The sequence below is a fragment of the Haliaeetus leucocephalus genome, unplaced genomic scaffold (assembly GCF_000737465.1).
Source record: "Haliaeetus leucocephalus isolate CR32 unplaced genomic scaffold, Haliaeetus_leucocephalus-4.0 Scaffold1007, whole genome shotgun sequence".
Taxonomy (NCBI): Eukaryota; Metazoa; Chordata; class Aves; order Accipitriformes; family Accipitridae; genus Haliaeetus; species Haliaeetus leucocephalus.
Window position 1 is genome coordinate 3,777,524 of NW_010973443.1, and position 23,566 is coordinate 3,801,089.

Here is a 23,566-nt window from a genome sequence, read left to right on the forward strand (position 1 = left end):
TATTTCATCAAACTTTTGTAGCAACAGTTAGCCTTGTTCTACTTTTTGTGCTCACTTCATCAAACTTGTAGCAACAGTTAATCTTCGCTACGTCCTTGAGGCCTGCTGCCTGCAGAGGCCTCTGGCTCACGGAATAATCAGTTCCATTGTGCCTGGATTGTTCACTATATGTCCATTGTTTTCCAAATATCCCACAGTTCTGAGATATCCGACTAAGCTGATAGCAGATAAAACTATATTTTTAAAAATTGAAGGCAACACAGGGAGGTGGAGGAGCGGGAGGGACAATGAACCATTTGTTGGCCCTCCTTTGGTTGAAATTAACTCTGTCAGCTGGGCTTTGTGAGTAAAACTCATTTAAGTTCTCACTGTTCATTGTGTACTTTGTTAACAAAAATACATGACATGCTCATTTAAAATCCAATGGAAAGTGTGCCTAAGATGGCTGGGATTTCCAAGCTAAGAAAATACTATAGTTAAAAGTATAAAAGAGGAAAGATGATCAGGAACTTCCAGTCTATCATATAAAGCAAGAAGAAGGGACATGGAGTTATATTAAAAAACATGCAGAACTGATAGGAAGATATGCTGTCATTTGATTGAACTGTGATATTATGTTTTCACATAATGAGAATTAATAATTTAGTGAGATTTAAAACCATTTTTTCTTTCTATGAATAGAGAAGAGATAAAGAACTAGAAAAAATAAATAATGAAATTATGGCCGGGAGACATACAAATCATATGCTTTGGCCTTAGGGTAAAATATCCAAATAGTACTGAGCAGGAAGAGTTTAAGTTAGAAAACAAGTCATCCTGTATCTGATCATCGTAGAGTTTTTTGCACCGTTTTCCAAAGCCGTATTTGGAAGGAGGACACCAGACTAGATGGATAGTTGTAGAATTTAGCCTGGCAGCTCTCCTAGGTTTGTCATGGAACTCTTTGAGGGAAACTGTGGCGATACCAGGAACCTCTGTGAAAAGTGAACTAGCAAGAAGCTCTTGCCATTCACCCTCCAGGGACAAATTACTGCAGCCAAAAATGCAGTGGTCACGAAATGAGTTTGATAGCAATCCACTGCATCTTGTGAGTACCAGATTAACCTCTCTCATGGGAAATGAATGAGGATGGACCAAACCTTAAAAACTTTCTTCCTCTGTGAGACAAAAACCATGACTGATTCTTGAACAGGTACCTGAAGACATGTCTCTGACAAATACTCTCTGGGAGAAAAAACAGTTTTTAATTTGTGGAAAGGTTGTTGGAGTATTAGATTAATGTTTTCAAGCATTATTATTTGAATAGAACACTGTTGCTGTTACGCTTGCAAAGATTTATTTTTATTTAAGACCACATCTGAAGAAGTCACTTCAACCACACTCTTACAAGTCATAAAGACTGGGATCAAATACATCACTCTCTCCTGTAAGATGTGTTAAGAAATACAGAAACTTCATAAATACATTGTCACAGAAAAGGTCCTGCTATGTGTGTGGGAGATTATGCTTTTCAATTCAAGTTGATACTGCTGCTACAGGGTCTTATTTGAGTATCTTCCAGCCTTTCTGTAGCTAAGCATCATCATCACTTGCTTCTTCTCTGGAAGGCTGCTTCCTCCTTTTACTCTTCCTCTCACCTTGGCTTCTGGCACTGTTTTCTCACTCTTCCCTTTTACCTTGGACTAATGGCTGCTTTCTCCTGAACCATCAAGGAGTGCCTTCATCACCAGCCCCACTAGCAGTGGCACCATGGAGTCCAAGCCAAAAGGCCATGCAAGACTGTTTGGCTGCTTAGTCATTTAAATGTCTCTGCACAGCATTGTCCCATGCTCCAGGTTTTGGGATGGTGACACGGTAACCGTTGCCCTGTCTTTCTCATTGTGGGCACCTTTTGCTGTGCAGAGATTCTGTCTGTAAGCATGTATCACAGAGTTTTTGTTGTAGTACACACAGAAGATGGCTAGGATTTAAGGAGCTTCTAGGCTAAGCATCTGTGCGCTCAGCACCCAGGATAAAACACCTGAGGAACATCTTCTGAGTAATCAGTCAGGTGGAAAAGGTTGATCTTTGCTGGTTGCTGGAAGAGATCCTCAACAGTGCTGACTTGCCATTCTCTGATTTCTTGTTTATTCCTTTACAATTTTATATCATTCAGGTTGGTTGTCTTCCTCTTAAAAAACCTACACTTGCCTGAACAGTGCAGCCTCTGGCTATAGTTTTCCCTTTCTTTTCTTGTGTGACTCTACTCTGCAGCTTTCCTTATAACTTTCTTACAACTGATGGCCAAACCCCTGGGAGGGGGAGAGGACAGTAAGTCACTATACCGTATTAGTCAGGCAGAGCCCATTACTTTGGTGTCCTCTCTGCACTTCAAATGTAATGTAATGACCCTTGCTAATGCTAATTATGACCTGCCAGGTAATTAGAACTGGTAACTCCAGGTGGTCTTTTCTAGGCAAAATAGTGAAGGACTTCACGTTCAACTAGGTGGACCAGTGGTAACGTCTGACTGTGCTAGTGTTCAGTGTTGTCAGAAGGGCCATGTGATTTCTACTGATATAAAGGCATTCACTATTCTGAATCCTGGTATGAAAAGTGAAACAAAATTCCATACATCTTGCTTGTTTCAAAATATTTATACACATTCCATTACCACCTGTCTTTCCTTCTGCTTTGGAGTCTTGCCAAACCAGTAAATATTTCAGTGGAGGTGAAATTGAAGTAACAGACAATTTCATGTGCCTTTTAAGTCTTAGTCCTGTGCAAAGGGTTCTTAAGACTAAAATGCTGATCAAATAAGACATTGCCAATTAAAATAGTGATCTCATAAGGTGCTAAACACCATACAGATCACACATCACAAAGACTCCTTGTTATCATAAAGCTGTTGATAAGGACTTCGGGAATGGAGGGACAACACAATCATCCTGTAGACAGACACGTGATCCTTTCTACTTCGGGCAAATACTGGGACTGGTAGACCCTTATGAACTGGCGTTCACAAAGGGTGTAGAGCACAACAGACCTGGTGTCTGTAATGCTTTATATAGTACCATACGCTCAGACCAGTACCATGGATAGTCTCAAGTGTGAGCAATAAATAATCTAGAATGGTTTTTTGCTTGGCAATCATTACCATTGCCTGACCTGTAATAAGTAACAATTGCCTTTTATTCCTCTAGTAAATTTTTAATCTGCAAATCTGAAAAACAGACAGCAAAACCGCATGCAGATACTCTTCTGCCAGGTCTTGCAGTTGTACTAATGCAAACTGACACCTGCTAGAAAAATGCTGTAAACAAATCAAGTTCTACAGAAAAAGTGTGCAAAATTAAGAGTTTTCTCAGGCTGACTGAGCAGTCTCTGCCAATCTCCTGATACAGGAGTGAAGATGGTGGTGCACTTCTCTGAGATATGACATTGGCTAAGGCATCAATGGTCCGTCATTCAGTGAGGACAGTGAGGGCTGTATGAGTCTTCTGTGCTTCTTCCACTCCTTAAAAAGGAATAGATACCATAAAAAATTTTCAACAAGCACCTAAACTATAAAACTCCAATGAAGATTACTGAAGATACAATAGTCCTATATGGTAGAGACCTTTGCAAGGAAAAAGACCTCAACAACACATGATTTCATCATGCCAGGACCCTTTCACAGCCAAAAATCTGGAGAGAGCAAGTGTTGAAAAAACAGGCCAATTCCCTGTTCCATATGCTACTGCCAAAAGAGGAAGGTTAACTGACTCAAAAGGAGACATTAAGGTTTCCAGCATTAAAACAAAAGAGCACTCCCCAGAGAAGAGTGGAAAGATAATATATTAGGCTCTTCAGATTCCTTGCAGTGCTCGGAATACTTAATACCAAATAATCTATAGAGTAGACATAGGCAAGGAGTAGTCAGTACGCTTGTCCATGAAATCGCCATTGCTTTGCATAGAGTCACTTGGCATGAAAGACCATGGACTTCCTTTTTGCTATAGAGCATTGCTGCAGGGAGTTTCCCCTCTTATTGAAAAGGGAATGTCTTCAACTGTTGGCCTTTTCTTCTTCTGTACTCTTTACAGAAATAAGATTAAAATATATACATTGTTTTTTTCAATTCTACCGCAAAAGGAGAACTCCCATTAAAGGCCAAAGTACACAAAATATTAGAAGTCTTACAGTACCAAAGAACAACATATTGTTATCCAGCTTGGAACTAAAGACATGCATAGATATGCAGTGCCGTACATTGGCAAAACCCATGAGGAGGGTCTGAGTAGCCTCATACACATGAGCTGAAGGGACACTGCAAAGTTAAAAAAGCCTTACCAGGCTCATATGATGCACTCAAGTACTCCAAAAACAACTACCCAGTTCTTGACAGTAATGCAAGTTTAGTGCATTATCTTTAGTGCTTAAGATAGCAAAAGGTTGGTCGGGAAGATTAACACCAAAAGGATACCTACGTGCATAAATCAGTTGTCAAAGTAGCTTGGACTTCTGTTCCTTAGAGTTTTTAAAAAGCCGTTTATTTTTAAAAATGTTAAGACAATTTTTATTCCTTTGCAATTTAAAGGAAACATGCTTCTATGTCTTTCCTCTACACAATGCATGTTTAACAGCAAGGGTATAGTATCTGCTGCTAATTACCTAGTTTCTCCAGGAAAATCAAATTAATTGTGATTTTTATGTCACATTTCTATACTTGCAGTAAGAATATATTCCAGAGAAACAGGTTTAAGAAATTTTATTGAGTATAAAAATATATAAACTTAAGGCATATTAAGTAAACTGTACAAAAGATACACTAACAATAAAGGAGGGAACTCTATACATACAAAAGCCAAAAAATTTACAAACCACTTGTACTACTGAGATGTGCAGGTGCCAGTGGTACATTCTGATTAAGACTTTACATTCTGGTAAAAAAAGAAAACCAAAATTAAGAGCAGTAATTATGTTCTAGTGTTTATTGTCTAAATTTAAAAGCCATATTCCAGAATACAAATAAAAAGTAACTGACTACCCAACTTCAAATATCACACAGGAGCCGTGTTCAAGAAGCATTGAAAAGTTACCTACATTTTAAAATGTGAAGACATATTACCTAGTAAACATTGGCCAATGTTAATTTATGTTACATTAGGACAAAAATTCCCATAGTATTTTACAGAACCTAGGTCAAAGCCTGAGCTGGTTCTAAAGTCAATTCAGTTTAACTGATACACAGATCAATAGTTCAGCCCAATAACAAAAACATGTTACCAGCATTACAAATATGGACTTTTTATTACTCAGACTATTTTAATTTCAGAATATTACTTTTGCCAGTACATGAAGGAAGGTCGTTGTGACCTTGATTCTTTAACCCATTACCATTGGGTTAGTATTAGTCTTTAGAAATGACATTTATTTTGCTTTCACTTACTGAGTCAACTGACTACTCCACATGGTGAAACATCCTGCAGATACTAATAAAGTCAAGAACAGTCAGTTATAGAAGCAGAGACAAACAGGTGTCAGGCAGCCAAGAGAGAGCATAGCCCCTAAATAAGCACATATTTTAAAGGAACATGATTATTCTGTATAGTTCAGTTTTGCTTAATTAGAATAATATTGCTTTAGATAAAAATATCAGAAAGATGACAAAAGAAAAAAAGTTTCTAAAGAGAAAGAACTGAGATTTGATAAGGATTAGGCTGTTACAGGAAAAAAAAAGTAAAGAGTTTGTAAAGGTAAAATGAAAGAGGACAACATAAAGCAGCAGAAATACTACCCACCAGTCAGAAAACTTTTATAGCTGTCAAATTAAACTTCTGTACTACAACAAAAGAACAGAAAGTTAGAAGCTTAAATAATGCCATCATTATCATAATATCTGAAACAAAATACTCATACCAGTGTCAGAAGATTCACACACTATGTTAAGGACAATTGAGTTTTATATATGCTCTGCAAAAATAGCCTAGAATTAAACACAATTCAGTTTTTATTTACAGTCTGCATTCAGATAGTCCAACTTAAATTTTATTGTATATCCTAGGGATCTGCATTTCATTGCAATATTGTGTCTAATTATAGAAATAAGGAGCAACTTCATTTAGCTATCAGCTGCTACAAACTTTTGAACAGACCGCAAAGTTGTTTTTATCATTGTATATTTGAATCAGTGATATTTATCACTGAACTCTCAAAAACACTCAAGTACTTCAATACCATGGAAATACCATCATAAACTAAACTATCCAAGATATAAATGCTGATTTTCTTTTTTTAAAACACAAAGGTATATACAGAATAAGTAAGAAGATATTACTTCCACATAGCACCAAAGTAGTACATGTTCAAAACATGGAGTTACATTTTCTTCAATGTATTTGGACTGGAGCTCCCCATAACACTAATTTTACTGCTACTTTCCTGAGGAAGAAAAAAAAAAAAGCCAAATAGCATCTGTCCTACTGGTCTAACAAGAAGAATGCAGACTCATTTTAGACCATTTTGATGTATCCAACATTAGCCAAATCTACAACTGATTAGCTATATTGCCAGAATTCATATGTTGTCCTACTTAGAGCTATCTCTGGTATACATATTCAAGAAGTACAGTGAGGATTCATCTGGGACTATGAGCAGTTAGAGACAGAACTTTGTTTTCAAACTGACTATCTTTCTCTAGACTACTTAAAAGACTACTGTATAACTACTACTGATCTTTTAAAAAAGGTTTTTGTAAAAAAAAAAATAATCTTACTTATGTAAGAGGGGTCTCTGGGCAGTTTCCTAGATAACTGAACAAGCAGGAGACTGAAAGACATTTACATTTGGTGTTGCTACTAAAAGAAAGGCTTGGGAAAGGATATGCACTGTCATGCCTGTGCGCTAAACACTTAACGTATATTACAAAATGCACAAACTATACTCCAGAAAGGAAAGCATAACTCTCTTCTCAGTTAGCAATCTTACAAGTTTACAAAACCCACTAGTTATTTTTAAGTAGCAGTATCTCAAGTTGTCAGTACCCTCTGCATTTGTGCTGTCACTTGCAGTTCCATCTTTAAGTCCACTCTGGCTTGTTATTTTAATGGGTTAACTGTACTCTTGTCTTATATTCCTACAAGACCACAAATGATTTGATTATAAAGAAAAAATGAAATTAAATTGTTCCACAGCTGTCTTGTCGCAGATGTTTGTAATCATGTATATTATTTTGCAAGAAGGAAGTGTAAGCAAAGACTTTTTTAAGAAAATGCAAATATATTGTTTAATTCTTTAATGTATTTGTGTCAATAAAACAAAGGAAGTTCATAAACATTTCCTTACACTTAAAACCAGTTTCACTGCTAAACACAGGAAGTACCCATCCTTTTAAAGGGCACCATATCAGAGCTTCAGAAACACAAAATTTTCATCTTCACCATTTTGGTAATTACAGACTTTCAGCCTTCTTTTTATAACTGTCTAGAATTCTGGTCAGGATTGACAACAGGTCTTCAGACATGAATTCTTCATAGTCTCTGTCAATTTTCACATTCTGTTCATCAAGATATTTCTAGAAAAGAGTTACAGAAAGTTTATTAGAACTATCACGGTCTCTATTGTACTGGTTCTGCTAAAGCATTTTAAACAGTCATTGCACTGGTTAAGTGATTTCAGTTAAACACTTCTCTGAAAAATATCTACCAGAAGCAGATTAAACCTGACAGGATATTACTGCTGAAATTTAACGATCAATTCTGATTATTTATATCAAAGGTTTTGTCAACAAATTTATTTAACTAGAATCCACAGACTCAGTGCGGCAGCCCTAAATAACTGATACTTTATTGGAAAAACTAAGTTCTAATTTCCATGTGTTTACTGCAGTTGCAAATGTCTCTAGAAAGATTTAATTCCGAATATCAAGATTTAGCTTACCTCTATAGATACTACATGAGTAGCAATCACTTCTAAAAGACGATTCAAGTTATCACCAGCTTTCCTGCTCTCTTCTGTTGTTGTTTGCATAACAACTTGATATCTAAAATTAAAGACACTCAGAAACTCATGTCCATAATTACAAAATTCCTGACATCTAAAACAATCACTTCACCAAGTCTGATATATTGTCATGTTTAGCCATAACTTTTTCTATTAATATTAACTTGAACCAAGTTAGATTTGTATATGAATACTCCAAAGAAAAAGGACTGTATTGTGCTAACTGGTAAGAAACAAAGTACCTTAGAGTCAGAATAGTCTTTCAGACTTTAGGCTGTAAAATGCAGTTGTCACATAAGTTTGGAAACAAACTAGTTTCCTTACTACAACCAAATATATATGAAAAAAAAGTTACATGGAAAACAGGAGTTCTGATGCAGCAGACAAACTTTCTAGCAAAATATTAAGTGTCGAGGAGAAACATCTTTCAATTGTGAATTTGTGAAATTCATGTACTGAGATGGATACCTGCTCAACAAGGAATTTAATGTTACGATTCAAGAAAATGTGTATCCTTAAAACACATAAAACCCAAAATAAACTACACAAACAACTTGAAGTTATGGGCCTTACTGTCGTTGAAGATCATGCAATTCTTTTGTGGCTTCACTAAGACCTTCATTGACACCACTCTCAAGTAATTGTTTATGCTTCTCTAACAATTCCAGTTCATTTGCACATTTTTGCTCTTCCTCTTCTGCTTCCTGTAAACGTAAAGAAAGAGGAAAAAAAAAAAATTGCATAACTCAGGAATAATTAGGACTTTTTCCTCTCCTTTATGTTACCTCATTACATCCTAATACTTGAATTCAGAATTCACACAAGTAACTCCAAACTCAGAACCAAAAAAAAAACCCAAGGACATCCCCCCGAACCTAAAGTTGCAAGCATTTTCTGTATTGTCTTCCACCCAAAATCAGCCTAACCTTCCCTTTATTTCTCTAACCATATTTCAAGGTTTATGTTGCAGCTATTTTCCCTTGAAAGTTCATCCAAAAAGTGTTATTTACATACTTTAAATAGGTAAGAAATGGAACATCATGAACAATTGTTTCTAGGTTAAAAAAATAAAGTCACATTTGAGTAAAGAAATTGCTTTTCCCTTTTGTGTCTGAAAGATGAGTAGAAAATGTAAGTAATCATATCTCCAAGGAGAGTGACACTGTTGACACTATACTTAACACAATTAAATGCACAAAACCGAACTAAATTCTGCCATCAACTAAATATGCAATTCTGGTAAATTAATGAAACATCATCCTTCAAAAATAATTTTAATACTGAAGTCTTATGGATAGCATTTTAAAAATTATATGAGGAATTACATGACTATGTTGTCTTATAACCATCCAGTTGCAACTGTGTATTTTATGAGCTCACCTTAAGAGAAAAGCATATGCAACAGCATAGATCAAAAGATAAATTTCAGATGTTTTTGAAAGCAATAAACTAAATGAATTGCCTTCAGCCACCCAAGCAGGTATTAGCAATGAAATAACCCTGTTTTGTGGTTATAGCATAGGAGCTTGGATTTGAAAGAGCAGATATGTTAAACATTAGCTTAGTTCAAAAAGCACTTTTCTCCTGGGCACCACAGCTCCACAAAAGCCATGCTGTTAGAGAAGCTGGGAGGTACTGAAGCAGCTACTTAGTTGTTAACTGAGAGGGCTGTTTTGTTGCTAAACTGGAAGCGAGGAAAAGGATAGGGACTGCTCCCCTAGTGGGGAAGAAAAAACAAAGCAAGCAACAGTTTTATATCATTAAAATATTTAATGTGCTTTTAGTCAAATAACATTTTCCTTAGTTTTTAATGTGATTAAACACGGTTACTAAAAACTCTAAGTGTATTTATTACATACAAACTGAAAAGACAAGGCAGATTCTGTTAACTCTAAAATCTCCTTCAAGCACATGCTTTGAGACATCCTGAGGTCAGGAGATGATTGCCACTGCTTTTATTACTAGATGTAGTAGCTTATGATTTACAGGATTTGCCAAAGTATGATGCCGGATTCTCTTATGAGAAAGTGAAAACTGACTCACTCAAATATTTCTGAAGAGAATGAGAGAATCCTGCAAGAGGAATGGAAGGAGGCAAGGGCAGAGGTCCAGACAAACAAAAATGCAAACCAAAAACTTATGTATAAATATAAAGATTAAGGATAAGGATATCATTAAGGATAAATTGTCATCAACCTATAAAAAGTTCTACCTTAAGTTTCTGATGGTAAAGATCATCCAGCTTTTCAGCTTCTTCTTTCAGCATTTTCACACTGCTTTTCTTGTCCACTACCATTACATTCACCTAGAATGAAAACATGAACAAGAAAATATAATTCAAAAAGAATTCCAACATATAAATCCATGCCATCACAAACAACACATGGTAGCCCAGAAATATTTAAACTGGGCCAGGCTGGGATGGCATTAACTTTCTTCATTGCAGCCTGCGTGGTGCTTTGTTTTGGATAAGTGGCTAAAACAGTGTTGGTAACACACCAATGCTTTTAGCTATTGCTGAATAGCACTTGCACAGCATCAAGGCTTTCTCTCCCTCCCACAGCCTCTTAATGAGTATGGGAGGGGTGGACAAGAGGTTGGGAAGGCACATAGCCAGGACAGCTGACCAAAATTGGCCAAAAGGATATTCCAAATCATATACTGTCATGGTCAGCAATAAAAACTTGACGTAGGGGAAGAAGAATGGGGAAATAAAATTCTCCTCCTTCCAACCCATCCTGAACCCAGTATTGCTAACAATCTTCCTGATGACAACTTGTCAGTGATGGTAAGCCACATAACAGACTGGAATGGGCAACTTATTAAAAACAAATCTTTCTGATGTTTATGGTCAAATAGCTGCATAATCTTCAGTGCAGGGAATGCACATTATTTCAAACAACAGAAGGAGACCCTAATTCTCACAAAAACTTTTAGGTTCCATCATGATTAAAGCAATCGTCTCACAGTTTCCTCTCCTCCACCCTGCCCACAAAAAAACCCCAACCCAACAAAAAACCCCAACAAAACCAACCCAAACAAAAACCAACCCACCACACCACACTTAACCCATGCAAAAAGTCAAATAAGACCAGCAGATAACATTATGGATTCTTAGTCCTAATCTTCATTAATGAACACACCTGTTCCAAAGTATCTTCCAAAGTCATTTTCCGTTGAGTAGCTTTCCTAATTTCTTCCTCAGTGTGGTTTATGATCTCCATAAGGGGAGCCTGTAATACGTATGCAAGAAGATCTGGCTAATGCAATTTGTTAGTTTGAACTAAGATGTACCCCAGTACATCTTTTCCCTCTCCCGTTTTTATTTAGGCTCCTGTACCCTCCAACACCAAATTTCCTCACTATACTATAATGTTGTTATGGCAATGCGTTATACAAGCTTTTCAATGAAGTTTCATGGAGAGGTTAAGAGACACCTTTCCAACAATTCCAAAGAAACACACTTTTTTGTGAGTGGTAACAGAAACATTGTATTGACTCTACTTACCTTGATCTGAGTTCTGTATTTGACTAGGCAATTTGGTCCTGCCTCAGGATTAAATTGAATCTCAAAGTCATGGCCTTTGGAATTCTCAGCACTTACTGGAATTAATTTCAGCTTTCGAGCCAGTTTATGATACTCTGCCAGTTGCATTTCGATCTGTTCAGAGGAGAAAAGGGCAAAAATTGTAGAAGAAATACAAGTGAAAAGCTTTGCGAAAAGTATTCATACAGTACTTTAAATATGTTTCTAAGTTGCTCTGCACAAACATGATGCCATGTCATGCCACAGTATGCAAGAGCTGTATGTATTGGCAGTCCAGCAGTTTGCATTGTTTGGATTAAGTACTGTTTTATGATTCTTTCAAAGTTTGCCCTGCAAGGTTTCTCAGTGTGTATGGGTGAGACTGAATGGTTTCACCTGTGGTTTTCCCTACTCATCTGTCATATTTTTTCCCGCCTCAACTTTTTGAGGATTAGTTGATAGGCAAGGAAAGACATGCTTGGAAATAATCCAAATAACTAAACCAATGATCAGTCATCATGTTGACAGGCCTTCTCTCATTGGTTTTGACAAGAAATGACCCATAGCCACACATCCTAATAACAAAGTTTAACATGAGCATACCTCTAGACAAAGCTTATTAAATGCTCTATGTTCTGATTAATGAGTGCCATTTATATGCAAACACCAAACAACATAAGTATTTTTTCCAGTTTTATGTGCTTCAGACTTGCACAGTATGAGGAATTTAAGTTAATGCCAAGTGTTTCATAAAGTGTAACCCTGCCAAATGCAAAATATACTTGAAAACTTTTTTTTTTTAGTTCTCCATCTAGCAAAGCAGAAGCTTTTAAATCCTACCACTTACAGGACCACATCTTTTCATTCTGCTTGAGGGAATTGAATTTTTCCCTTAAAACCTATTAGAACTTCCACATAAGGGACCAATCTGGCCCTAAATGCATGCAGAGACTTTGATTCAAAGCACTAGTTTTGCCTTACTTCCTTGCTATGATATCTTAACATTAGCCTAAAATTGCTTGTGTTATCAAAGCAATTTCAAGCTAATGTTATCAAACTTCTTGATGCTGTAACAGTGAGCTGACAGTGGTGCATATTCTAGCTATGTCCCTTATGATGCAGAAAAAAATGAAAATACATTTCCATTATGCTCAAAACAGAAAAGGGAAAAAAGAAACATTTTTCAGAGAGATTATAAACAGAAGCCATTCTTCTCACTTCAGCCTGTTAAGACATATCTATACTGTTGTTAGATTATTTAGGGAAGAAGTTAGCAATAGTCCAAGTCCCAAGTTTAAGCTTGCATGATGAAAACTGAGAGCCACCTCTCAGCGTAGTAGGGTTTTCACATACCGCCTCTTTATTCCTCGCGTATTTTAGCTCCTCATTCCACAGCTGATGTTCTTCTGCTTCCACTTCCCTAGTCAGCTTGTTAATGGTTTGCTGCAACTCATTTCTCTCATGATTTATTCTCTCAATGTCCGCAACTGAATACTTTTGGTTATCAAAGATGTGCTGGAGCCGGGCATTCTCCTGCTTCATTGCTTCTACTTCCATTTCTAAGTTCACAAAACATTTGTGAAATGGATGTAAAATACCAGCCTATATAATTAAATCTAAACTTTCTGTATTTATATGAGTAAATAAAATCTGTATTTCATTACTCTAGTGTACAAACAACTGTCAGCCAATAAATCTCTTTATTAGCAATCCGTTTTGGAAAGTTTATTTGTAGTATCATCATACACTAAGTATCTCACTCTGTCCTAAAGCTGAGAATTACAATTACTTTAAACCTATTTCTAGCTTCACTATCCCATTTGTGACCAAGGCCTTCTTACCTGTTGTTTCAACTTCCTCATTAACGCCTTCCATTTTTTGATCAAGGATGGCTATATGAGATTCCAGATTAGCCAAATAAGCTTGGTATTTCTGGACATCTGCTTGAAGAGATGATTTCAGGTTTCGTAGCGATACTCTACGATCCTAGTAAATAGATGGAAACAACAACCACTATTATATTAATCTAAAATAATGATCTGACTTTCCAGACAAGGCAATAGAATAATTGGTCAACTTCAGTGGTATAAATATAAAGAACTTCAATAATTTATCTCTGTGACAGCTGAATCAAGTTAAGCATCTTTAAAACAATAACAAAAAAGGCTGATAAGATGGTTTGTACCTCAGTCCTTGTACTTCAGCATTTAGTCTTTGATTTGCGTTAGCTATTGCATTAAGAAAGTTCTTACTACAGGTAATTCACAACTTAAGTATAATAATACACAAAGGGCAGCTAAAACTCAGGACAAGGAAAGCTGGGAATACAAGCAGCACATTTTGCACAGTACACAGGAGTCTCGTGCAGCCACTAAACTATTTTTAAACTCATGATGTATTGAAAGCAGAATCCAGCTTTTCAAACAAAATAATTTCCCTAAAATATGTTGTTACCACCAAATCTCATGCTCTCATCCCCTAAGAAGTTCTCATACCACCCCCTTTTGGAAAAGGTAATGTTGAAGTTCAGAAAAAAAAAAATGGTACAAGTATTTTATTAGTATTTCAGCCAATGCAAGATCTCATTACCTGAAAATATCTGCACAATATCAAACAAATAGTGACTGAAGACTCCACAGTAAATGCCTTGTACTACAATGGAATAGAGTCCGTAATAACCTGGCCTAATTAAAATCTCAGAGCACTGAAAAAAATTTTCCATTTTTTGTAATGTATCATCAGTATCTTTGTTTGATAATGACAATAATGATCAATAATAGAAAATTCAACTCCACCATATAAACAAGCATAGACATAATTTACTAACCGGCTCACTTTCCTTTTCTTTTTCTAGTCTTGCAATCTCTTCATGAAGTCTTTTGTTGTCAGCTGCTAAGCCTTCTATCTGGAATTCATCGATATTAAATAGATCCTCTGTGGGGGGTAAATAAAAAAAGGAAAAAAAAAAAAGGAGGGGGACAGTTACAAATTAATCTCACTGAATATCATCAGCTAATCTGAATATCTGTGCTTTAGCTTCAGCACAGTAAATACCCATTATCTGGATAATTATTTTAAACTGGAAAAAAAACACCCCACACCCTGAAAAACAACCAACAAACCCATTACAAAGCAAATAAGCAAAAAAACCAAAACAAACAAGTACAGAAATGAGTTTTTCAGTTCTCCTGTCATAAGAGCTCAAAAATCACTCCTGTGAGGTCAGAGTTTCCAAACTCTCATACAGCCCACACTATAGATTAGTGGTTGTTAGATAAGTTTCATCTGTTCCAGCTTCACAAAGTAGTCTGATTTGTATACTCCTTTCTCATCCACATACTTCCTTGCCCTCTTGAGACATCTTTTCCCTTACTTCCCTCAAACTTAGCCAAACAATATCATGATTACTTTTTCCTACTAATATCTAGTAACAGTCTGGTAGCTTATGTTTCCCCTCCAACTGATGGTTTAAGCTTGCAACAGAAGTGTCCTTAGTCTACCTTTTCATAGAAGGGCACAGAAAGCGAGAACTGTTTTTCCTCTTTGTTCTCATATACTGTTTGTATTTCTGTAGGTAATGAAATTATTGTGTCAAAAAAATTGATAATTTTCCATCTTCCTGAAGAGAAACACAGGTGCATGCTGAATCATATGTGGGAACTTCACAACAGAGTTTGGAACTCGTGCAGACTGTTTTCAGAGCTTTTAGAAGCTGAACTTTCTTACTCATCAGATGTGCATCCTCCAGTAATATTTGTCTTTTTTTAGTTGTTAACTTTGTCAGACAGAAACAAGAATCATCTTCATAGATGGAATTTGCATCTGAAGAACTATATACTGCTTTTCTGTCACAAAGCCATTAAAACCAACAGGGTTACACAGGTACAGATGACAGCAGAGCATGGCCTCTCTGTCGGTACTAGTAACAATGCATAAAAAGAAGATAATTAAGTCAAAGTAACTGAGAGGTACTTGGGATTTTCAGATTCCTCTGATCACTTTCACCTGTAAACTGAGCAAAACTCATGCTAGACAAGAAACCAGTAGCAATTAAATACTTCATTAAAACATGAAAACTTACTTAATTTTGACTGCACTTCTGCATCCACTTCTTCAAAAGTATCTCTCCCTTTCATGAAGAGCTCATAGCACTTTACAGAGTAGTCCATGAAAAGCTGAAAACAATTTTAAAAGTTTTCATTTCAATGACTCAAAGGGCTGTAAAATATCTAGATAGTCTAAATCTACTCAACCAATGGAATTAAACAGAAACCAAAAATATCTTTCACTGGTTTGATTGCACTTCTGTAAAAATCAACTTTTTTTTTCCCTCCCTTTAAACACAGAATGTCAAGAGATTATATCCAGGCAGAAGGCAGCATCTAGAATTCACATTCAGAAAGGTCTGGAAATACTTGATACATTTTTCTGGGATATCTAACAAGGATAGTAGATACAGTATTTAAGACTTTATTATCTTGAAGCATATGATCCTCTCAGGCTAGTTTATGGAAACATTAGGTCTGTTTAACAGACCTCTTCAGTAAATATGACCACTATACTTCAGATGTGCAGATGTCAGAGAACTGATCTAGAATTAAAGAAAGGTTACCCAAAAAGAATTTACTGGAGGCTTTAAATTACAGATCTTTCAGAAGCAATTACACCAGTATTGTAAATTTTGTTTTGACATATATGCATATGAATCATTTAGTTTAAAAGCATTTTTACTTGTCAACTGTCAGGTTTGTAACCTTAGTCCAAAATTATGATTTAATTTGATTTTTGCAATTTTCTAATTAAATGTTCTGGCACATCATACAACCCCTTCCAAACATCTGCTGTGAGTTAACACTGAGTTAAATCTGAATAGTACTAATAACCTACGATAAATGAGAAAGCAAGCAAGCTGCTGGGTTTTTAAGTACCTGAATTACGTTGCCACCCTATTTTGTGGCTCAGAAATTAAACATTACAATGAATTTTTAAACGGTAACCTGAGTAGATACCCACAGAAGCCAACACATTTATAATTAGGTCACTGTCTTTACACTGCACTGCTGTTAAAAGTGGAAGATTCAAGTGCTAAAGAGAAATACACCTGAGACACTACTAAGACAATTAAACAGTATGACTCCCTTTCTCCACAAAGGAGAACAGAAACAGTAGCAACTCAGAGAATAAGGCATTTCAATTTAATACCCAGTCTGCACCAACAGACTGGCCATGATGCCTGCTCAGGCAACTAGTTGATGAGGCTTTTTATATAATGCTACCATACTTCCTAGAGAACTCTGTGAATATAAAACTGAACAGAATATATAAACACAGATAAAAGTGTTGTCATATATTTAAATTGTTGTTACAGCATATGGCAAAATCCACTTGAACAATTCTGATAATAATTTACTTTTTATGGTACCTTATTATGTACAATTCCATCATCTGTCTCTCCTCCCCAGCTCTGTCCATCATCAAATGATGGTGCATTTTCCCTCATAGCACCATACAACTGAAAGGCACAAGTGTACATACAAAGAGCAAGTGTGAATATCCCCATTAGTTTTCATATTAGTTTCACATTCATGATAAGAAGCAGAGTAACATTGGATTAGGATTTCAGCAAGCAGGGTGTAATGGTGCTGCTTCAGAATGGGACCAATCATGTCAGGGTAAGGAGCCTGTGGTTAGTTGACTAAAAGCACTGATGAAGAGGTATTAACTGGACATTCAACACTGCCAAATTGCCTTGCTAAGCTAAACACAACTTTTCAGCAGTAAAGGATGGGATTTTCACGTGTGCCCAATTCAGCAGTGGTGAACTTCTGTCATGGATCCCAAATTTTGCTCAGACCTGAGCTAGCAGCAACAGAGAGTTACCACTATTAAAAAAAGAAACAACCCCCACCCAAACATCCTCCCCCCCCTCCCTGCCCCCATACAACAATCACAGGACACTTGAATAATTGCTATTGAAAATTCCATCCTTAGACTTCAAATTTAAGAGAAGATGGCAGGTGTCACAAGAACTACACTGAAGATACATGATTATGCCCATAAACTTTTCACATTTTTATGTATGTGTAAGTTGTCATTTTCCCCCCTTTCTCATACACAAATTTATCCAGTGAACAGAGTTTAAAAAAAATATTATCATAATATAACATTAAAAACTCAGTTTAGAAGTTACTAAAAGTAAGGCTAAGGGCTAGATCCAAGATGGCAGGTAAGAACACCTACCATTTTCTTTACATAAATGTCAAACAAAGAGATTTTTAAAAAGCATTTAAGAGATCTGTATTGAAATTAACATTCCAGCCTGAAAACTGGAAATGTTTGGCTTAAAGAAGACAAATGCTACCTTGACACAATCAATTAACCAAACCAAAGCTGTCACGATCTGAGGCCACGTATGTGGTGCTCCCACTGTGTACATGGAGCTTTTTGACAAAGGAAAGGGGTACCTACAAGGTAAAAGAAATTATTCTTAATAGCTGTGGCAAACAGTGATGAAAACTAAACAGCACGTTTTTACATGTAGGTCAAGGTACAGAAGGAAGAACAAACTCAATTGTACTTTATACAGTACATCAAAGGGAGGTAAGCTGAGTTCTTACAGCACTATTTTATTCAATTATCATGGGTTTCTCATTTTGTGATTCATAGAATATCTCAAGTTGGAAGGCATCCATAAGGACCATCAAGTCCACCTCTCTGCTCCTCACAGGACTAACTAAAACTAAGCCATATGACTAAGAGCGTCATCCAGACGCTCGTTGAACTCTGACAGGCCTGGTGGTGTGACCACTTCCCTGGGGAGCCTGTTCCGGTGACCAATCACCCTCTCAGTGAAGAACCTTTTCCTAATCTCCAGTCTGAACTTCCCCCGATGCAGCTTCATTCCATTTCCTCGTGTCCTATCACTGGTCACCAGAGAGAGATCAGCACCTCCCCCCTCCACTGCCCCCCTTGAGGAAGTTGTAGACTGTCATGAGGTCACCCCTCAGCCTTCTCCAAGCTGAACAAACCAAGTGACCTCAGCCACTCCTCATAAGTCTCACCCTCAAGGCCTTTCACCATCTTGGTTGCCCTCCTCTGGACACACTGTAATAATCTGATGTCCTTCTTATATTGAGGCGCCCAAAACTGCACACAGTACTTGAGGTGTGGCTGCACCAGTGCGGTATAGAGTGGGACAATCACCTCCCTTGACCAGCTAGCTATTGAAGAAATGATTGAAGAAATAGACTTTTTTTTGCATATCCAAACATCAGGAACAAAGAAGGCCTCATACAAAGAAAGTGTAAACTATTCCTTCATACACTCCTTAGCCCCTTCCTATTGAGCTTAGTATGTTGCCTTGGTCTTGGTAGTGGCCAGATCTGTCTTTCTCCTTCTGAAGCTACTATGGGAGGAGCAATGGGCACTGCAGTACTACGGAAAAAGGAGTGGGTGCCCTGGGAGCATGAGGTGATTCATGATGAGACAAAGACCTCAAAGGAAAGGCAACAAACGCAAAGGAGGGAGTAATAGTCCAATGGATGACATTTAGACTTCCAAACTGGGTGTGCAGTCGTGAAGGATTTCCTAACACGTAAAACCAAACTGATACACAGGAGTGCTGTTCTTAGAGGGCAAGATTCTTGCTTCTTGGGTCAAATGCACTCTGAAAACAGAAAAGCAGCTGGCAATCAGTTTAATGTCATGCAATTACAGAAAAGAATTTCAGAAAAGCTGCATATCAAAGTATTAATATTACCTACAAACACACAAAGGCTATACTGCTAATTACAGGCATTCTCTCAAAACCTTCTACAGATCAAGGAACACAGAAGTACAGATTTTATTCCATCTTTAGACTGACAGCTACCTAAAGTTATTTTAAGAACATAGGACAAGAAGCTACTGATAAACTGACAGTTCTAAATACACACTCGTGAGCCATTCAGCCTGAGAATTTTTTAAAATGAATTATTTAGGTCCATTTTCTAGCTCTCAAAAGACAACTTAAAGTGAGTTCTCAAAATAAGTCTTTTTATCCAGGACTACACTCTGGTTGCAGCAGAATAAAGCCTCTTGAGAGCAACTTCCTTTTCAACATCTCAGCTAGGTCAAAACAAAATTTTATTAAAATACTGAGAAGTGAACAGAACAGATTTATATCTACATCTAAGGAGCCCTGGTGCTTTGGCACCATCATGGGCTCGAATCTACAGACGTAAAATACACTTCACTTTTTTTTTTTAATGAGACTGAAAATTCACCATTATCAACAGGCAGAGAATTTTCTTTCTTGGAAAGTGTTGGTGCATTAATGATTCCAAACACTTACTGCACAAGATTAGAAATAAAACACCCAGCTACTTACTGGGTTTTTTCATCTCAGTGGTCATTTTTGTTATTTCCACCCCCTGCTTTGAAAGCAGAATTAGAGAAATTACAGGAAAAAATGATTTCTAACTATATGAACTGGATCCAACATTCTGAAATTGTTTTAGTTCTTGGATTTTAACAGAATGAACCAGAAAAGTCTGTCAAAAAAATTTGTGTCAGTCTTTCAAAGTTTAATACAAACAAACATAATTAATTAGATTTTACATTACAAAGCAAGCTTCCAAGAGCCTATAGTTCTGCAAGTTCAAATATAAAATGTATAGTAGTGTCTGAGAATCAGAGAGTAAACTTAGAGCTCAACAGAAGTGAAACAAAATAATCACAACATTGTAGTTTCAGAGTCTCATCTGAATAAAGAAGCCTATCCATTCTCTCCAACTATCATGCAGAATTCTTAGCTTTTAAATTTCTAGCTGTATCATATCTATTTAGCACAACAGACTAACAATAATGATCTTACCCAAGCTCTTTAAAAACTCTGGGAATTTCCTCTTCAAATTTTGAGTCAGGCAGTTCATAAGAAGGACAGAGAAATCCATAGATAAAAGTGAAGATTTTTAAGAAGTCTTTAACCGATGGAGACTGTAGCGATTTCATGGAAACATTATGGGCATAACCATTCTCAACAAGAAACTGAGAAAAGGAAACATTGCATATTAGTTACTAAATAAAGTTGAACCCATGAAAAAAACCTATTTTCATTAGTATCTCTTATGCCTAATAATGTACATTTGGAATAAGTTAATAAGTTACCTCACAAAGCTGCTTGATACATTGTTGGATGAATGCCTTGTCATGAAGTGGCCTGGGATCCTTTATCTTTTCTGTACCGAACACACCATATTGACTGTTGCGTGAACCTCCAGCCCCACTAGTTCTAAGAAGAGAAAACAAACAGAGTTCTTGTGACAACACATATAAAGAAGAAATCTCTTAATGTTTAAGTTGCTACAATTGCTATTTTTATGTTTCTTTTGCATTTGTTATGCAAAGGGATGCCTGAAGGTTTCTCTTAATTTAGGCTGACTGGAAAAACAACATCAACCTGGAAGCCACAATGCACACATACAACAAAGGGACTATTGCATCCTAGATGAATATTTTCTTTAGTTTATTGAAAAAAATAAGAGTTTTATAGAGCAGAAAAATATCCCAAAGATGAAGAAACAAAATGGTGTAGGTGATTGAAAATAATGGCTAAAACATTTAAGGAATATTTAAAAGGAATAGATCCCTGCAACAGTGGGGTCCTATGAAAGAAGACAGCAGCAAGACATCAGAACACAGAAAGCCATGTACTGAGCTGAAAGATTATAGAATTTTGGAAGGTTTGCATCTTAGAGAGAAGAAGAAACTAAGACAGAGTGTACTAGAGGTATCATTCTTCCTTAAATAGGCAAATATATTGAGGAGCTCTTAAGGTTTGCAGTGCATATCATTCCCAAGAGGAACAACAGCTCTCAAAGCAATTCCTACTCCACAGAATTATTGTTTAGTGATCAAAGAGTGAAGGAAGTCAGACCTGAAGGTCTGCTGGTCTCCAATCCATTATTCCCTGTAATGAAAATCTGCCAAGAGAGAAAAATTACAAAATGATGTGGGACTGTTGTTTTAATTTACAGTACAGAGATCTAAAGCTATCAATACCTCTTCCCAAAAAAGCTGACTTTTCTTTCCGAAGTTCCAGGTGTAGGTTTGCTCATGCTCAGCTTCCCAAATGTACCTCTGTCCTTCCTGAGGGATAGGGAGAAGGATTCAAGTGACTATTTCTACCATTTCATCTTTTGCTCATGTGAGAAAACTATAAACACATGCATATAAGCCTAAGAATCTTCAGCATAGCAGCATCTTAGAAAAGTTAACTGATTTTAATGCATTATTTGTCCATTATCAAAACTACTTCTGCAAGAAGATTTATAATACACATTTTATACACACATGCACCCAGCAACCTCCTAAGAAATATGTAAGAAAAAGTGTTACAATTTGAAATATCATGAGTATACAAAATGATTAAAGAAAGTTTTTTGCAGAACAGGAGCGCTTGTGCACATATCCGTGGCTGCAAGGAGTTTTCTTCTCGCTGCTCCCATTTTTTTTTCTCAGTTGCTACTTAAACACACTACAGTAAATCTCTTCAGAGTTAGTTGTATATACCTGTTCTTAGCAACATGATCAGCAACACTTACATCTGAGGTGTTTGAAGACCCATCTTGTTGTTGTCCTGCACTCTCAGTGCCATCATAGATTGCCGACCACTGGTTCCGGCAGTACTTGAGCTTCGTCTCATTGTGACTAAATCGCAGATCACAATCTGTCAGTATTGGAAAATCCAGGATCTAAGAATATTTGCTTTTTTTAAACACCACAATGACTTTTTAAAGGGTCAGAATAATCAAGTAGATCTGTACTTTGGTCCAACCATTGTGACAGTTTTCAGAAATATGAAAAACTTGGTTCTCAAAAAAAAAAAAAACCCAAAAAACGCATGTCAGACTCCAGAACTACATAGCAGCAGCCACAGCCCACAGCCTTTCAAATTAATTACGTTATTGATGAAAGTGCCAGTGCTTGTTCAAAACCTACTATTTTGCCTTTATTTATATCTGGTCATTTCTAACCTACAGGTTCCAAAAGCAAAACAGCTTAACAAGTTTTTCAGTCCAATCAGCTGGGAGAAAGGTGACACGAATGTGACTACTGTTTCTGGCACTTCAGCCATCCATTTATTCCTTAGCCATTAGTTCTGAGCCTGCTTATTAATTTAGCAAATGTCACAATATCATAGCACAATAACTGGAAAGCTTATTCTGAGATAATATTATGGCTATCTTCAGACTACGCACACACAAAATACAAATGAAGCTGGAAATATTGAACTGTCCCCACAGTGGTATTAAGTGGAATTTGAGGTAAATAGAATTAACTCTGCAAAAAATGCCAACTTTTGTCCTCTACAGAGGATCTATTTTATTTGTGGGGTGGGCTCAAATGACTGAATTATAACTAATCAAAAAACCTTCATTACAAACATTACCAAAACACATCATCAATATAAATTGCATTTCACAATCACACTTCTAGTTCCACTTCTCACAAACCATGACAGGAGTTTAGGTTAGGCCCACTTTGTAGGGCAGTTTATGCATGACCTCATTTTCTCTGGGGAAGAAGCTAAATACTTCCATCACTTTACCAGGGATCCACTGCAGAAAGCGTAACTTGTTTTCATAAACATGCCAAGCGACCAGTTTAAGAGCAAAGTTTGCTAGAGTGAACACGCCAGCAGAAGAAAGGTAGAGTGCTGCAGAACTGGGCACAACTACACCCGCTTTCATTAACGGTGCGTTTAGACGGCACCAAAGGCAGACAGGGAAGCCGGTGGCGCCAGCGCGCCCACATCAACCGCCCGACGCTCCCCACGGCCACGGAGCCCGACCCCCTCACGGCCCCGGCTTTCCCCCGGTGCGCGGCCCGCCTCGCGGACGCCCACACCCCTCGGCGGGGAAGGCCCGCGCTGCGGAGAGACCCTTCCCAAGAGCCCAGCCGTTACCGGTGCCGACGCCTTCCTCTCAATTTCAAATCCGCCCGCCGAGACGTCACGCAGCGCGCCGCAGCGGCTGATATCACAGCAGAGCGACGAAGAAGCGAGATAAGGCGTGAAGGGACGCGGCAGGGCGTGGC

At 37.1% G+C, this 23,566-nt stretch overlaps 1 protein-coding gene across 4 annotated transcripts; it reads right to left on the bottom strand.

The window, feature by feature from the left end:
* Positions 1 to 7,234: 7,234 nt before the first annotated feature.
* Positions 7,235 to 23,501, bottom strand: NDC80 (NDC80 kinetochore complex component). 4 transcript variants are annotated; one of them, XM_010584870.1, is made up of 17 exons: positions 23,430 to 23,501; positions 22,072 to 22,177; positions 21,530 to 21,616; positions 20,636 to 20,759; positions 20,343 to 20,515; positions 17,850 to 17,952; positions 16,911 to 17,000; positions 15,570 to 15,663; positions 14,316 to 14,422; positions 13,330 to 13,474; positions 12,842 to 13,047; positions 11,471 to 11,623; positions 11,106 to 11,195; positions 10,175 to 10,267; positions 8,536 to 8,666; positions 7,900 to 8,002; positions 7,235 to 7,534 (listed from the first exon to the last, which is right to left on the bottom strand). In XM_010584870.1, exons 2-17 carry the CDS (start codon positions 22,170 to 22,172, stop codon positions 7,412 to 7,414), a joined length of 1,923 nt encoding a protein of 640 aa, XP_010583172.1. In that variant the 5' UTR covers positions 22,173 to 22,177; positions 23,430 to 23,501; the 3' UTR covers positions 7,235 to 7,411. The 4 variants fall into 4 exon arrangements, with proteins under 4 accessions (XP_010583172.1, XP_010583174.1, XP_010583173.1 ...); XM_010584872.1 differs by having other exon boundaries at positions 23,436 to 23,480; XM_010584871.1 differs by lacking the exon at positions 23,430 to 23,501 and adding an exon at positions 23,035 to 23,258.
* Positions 23,502 to 23,566: the final 65 nt, after the last annotated feature.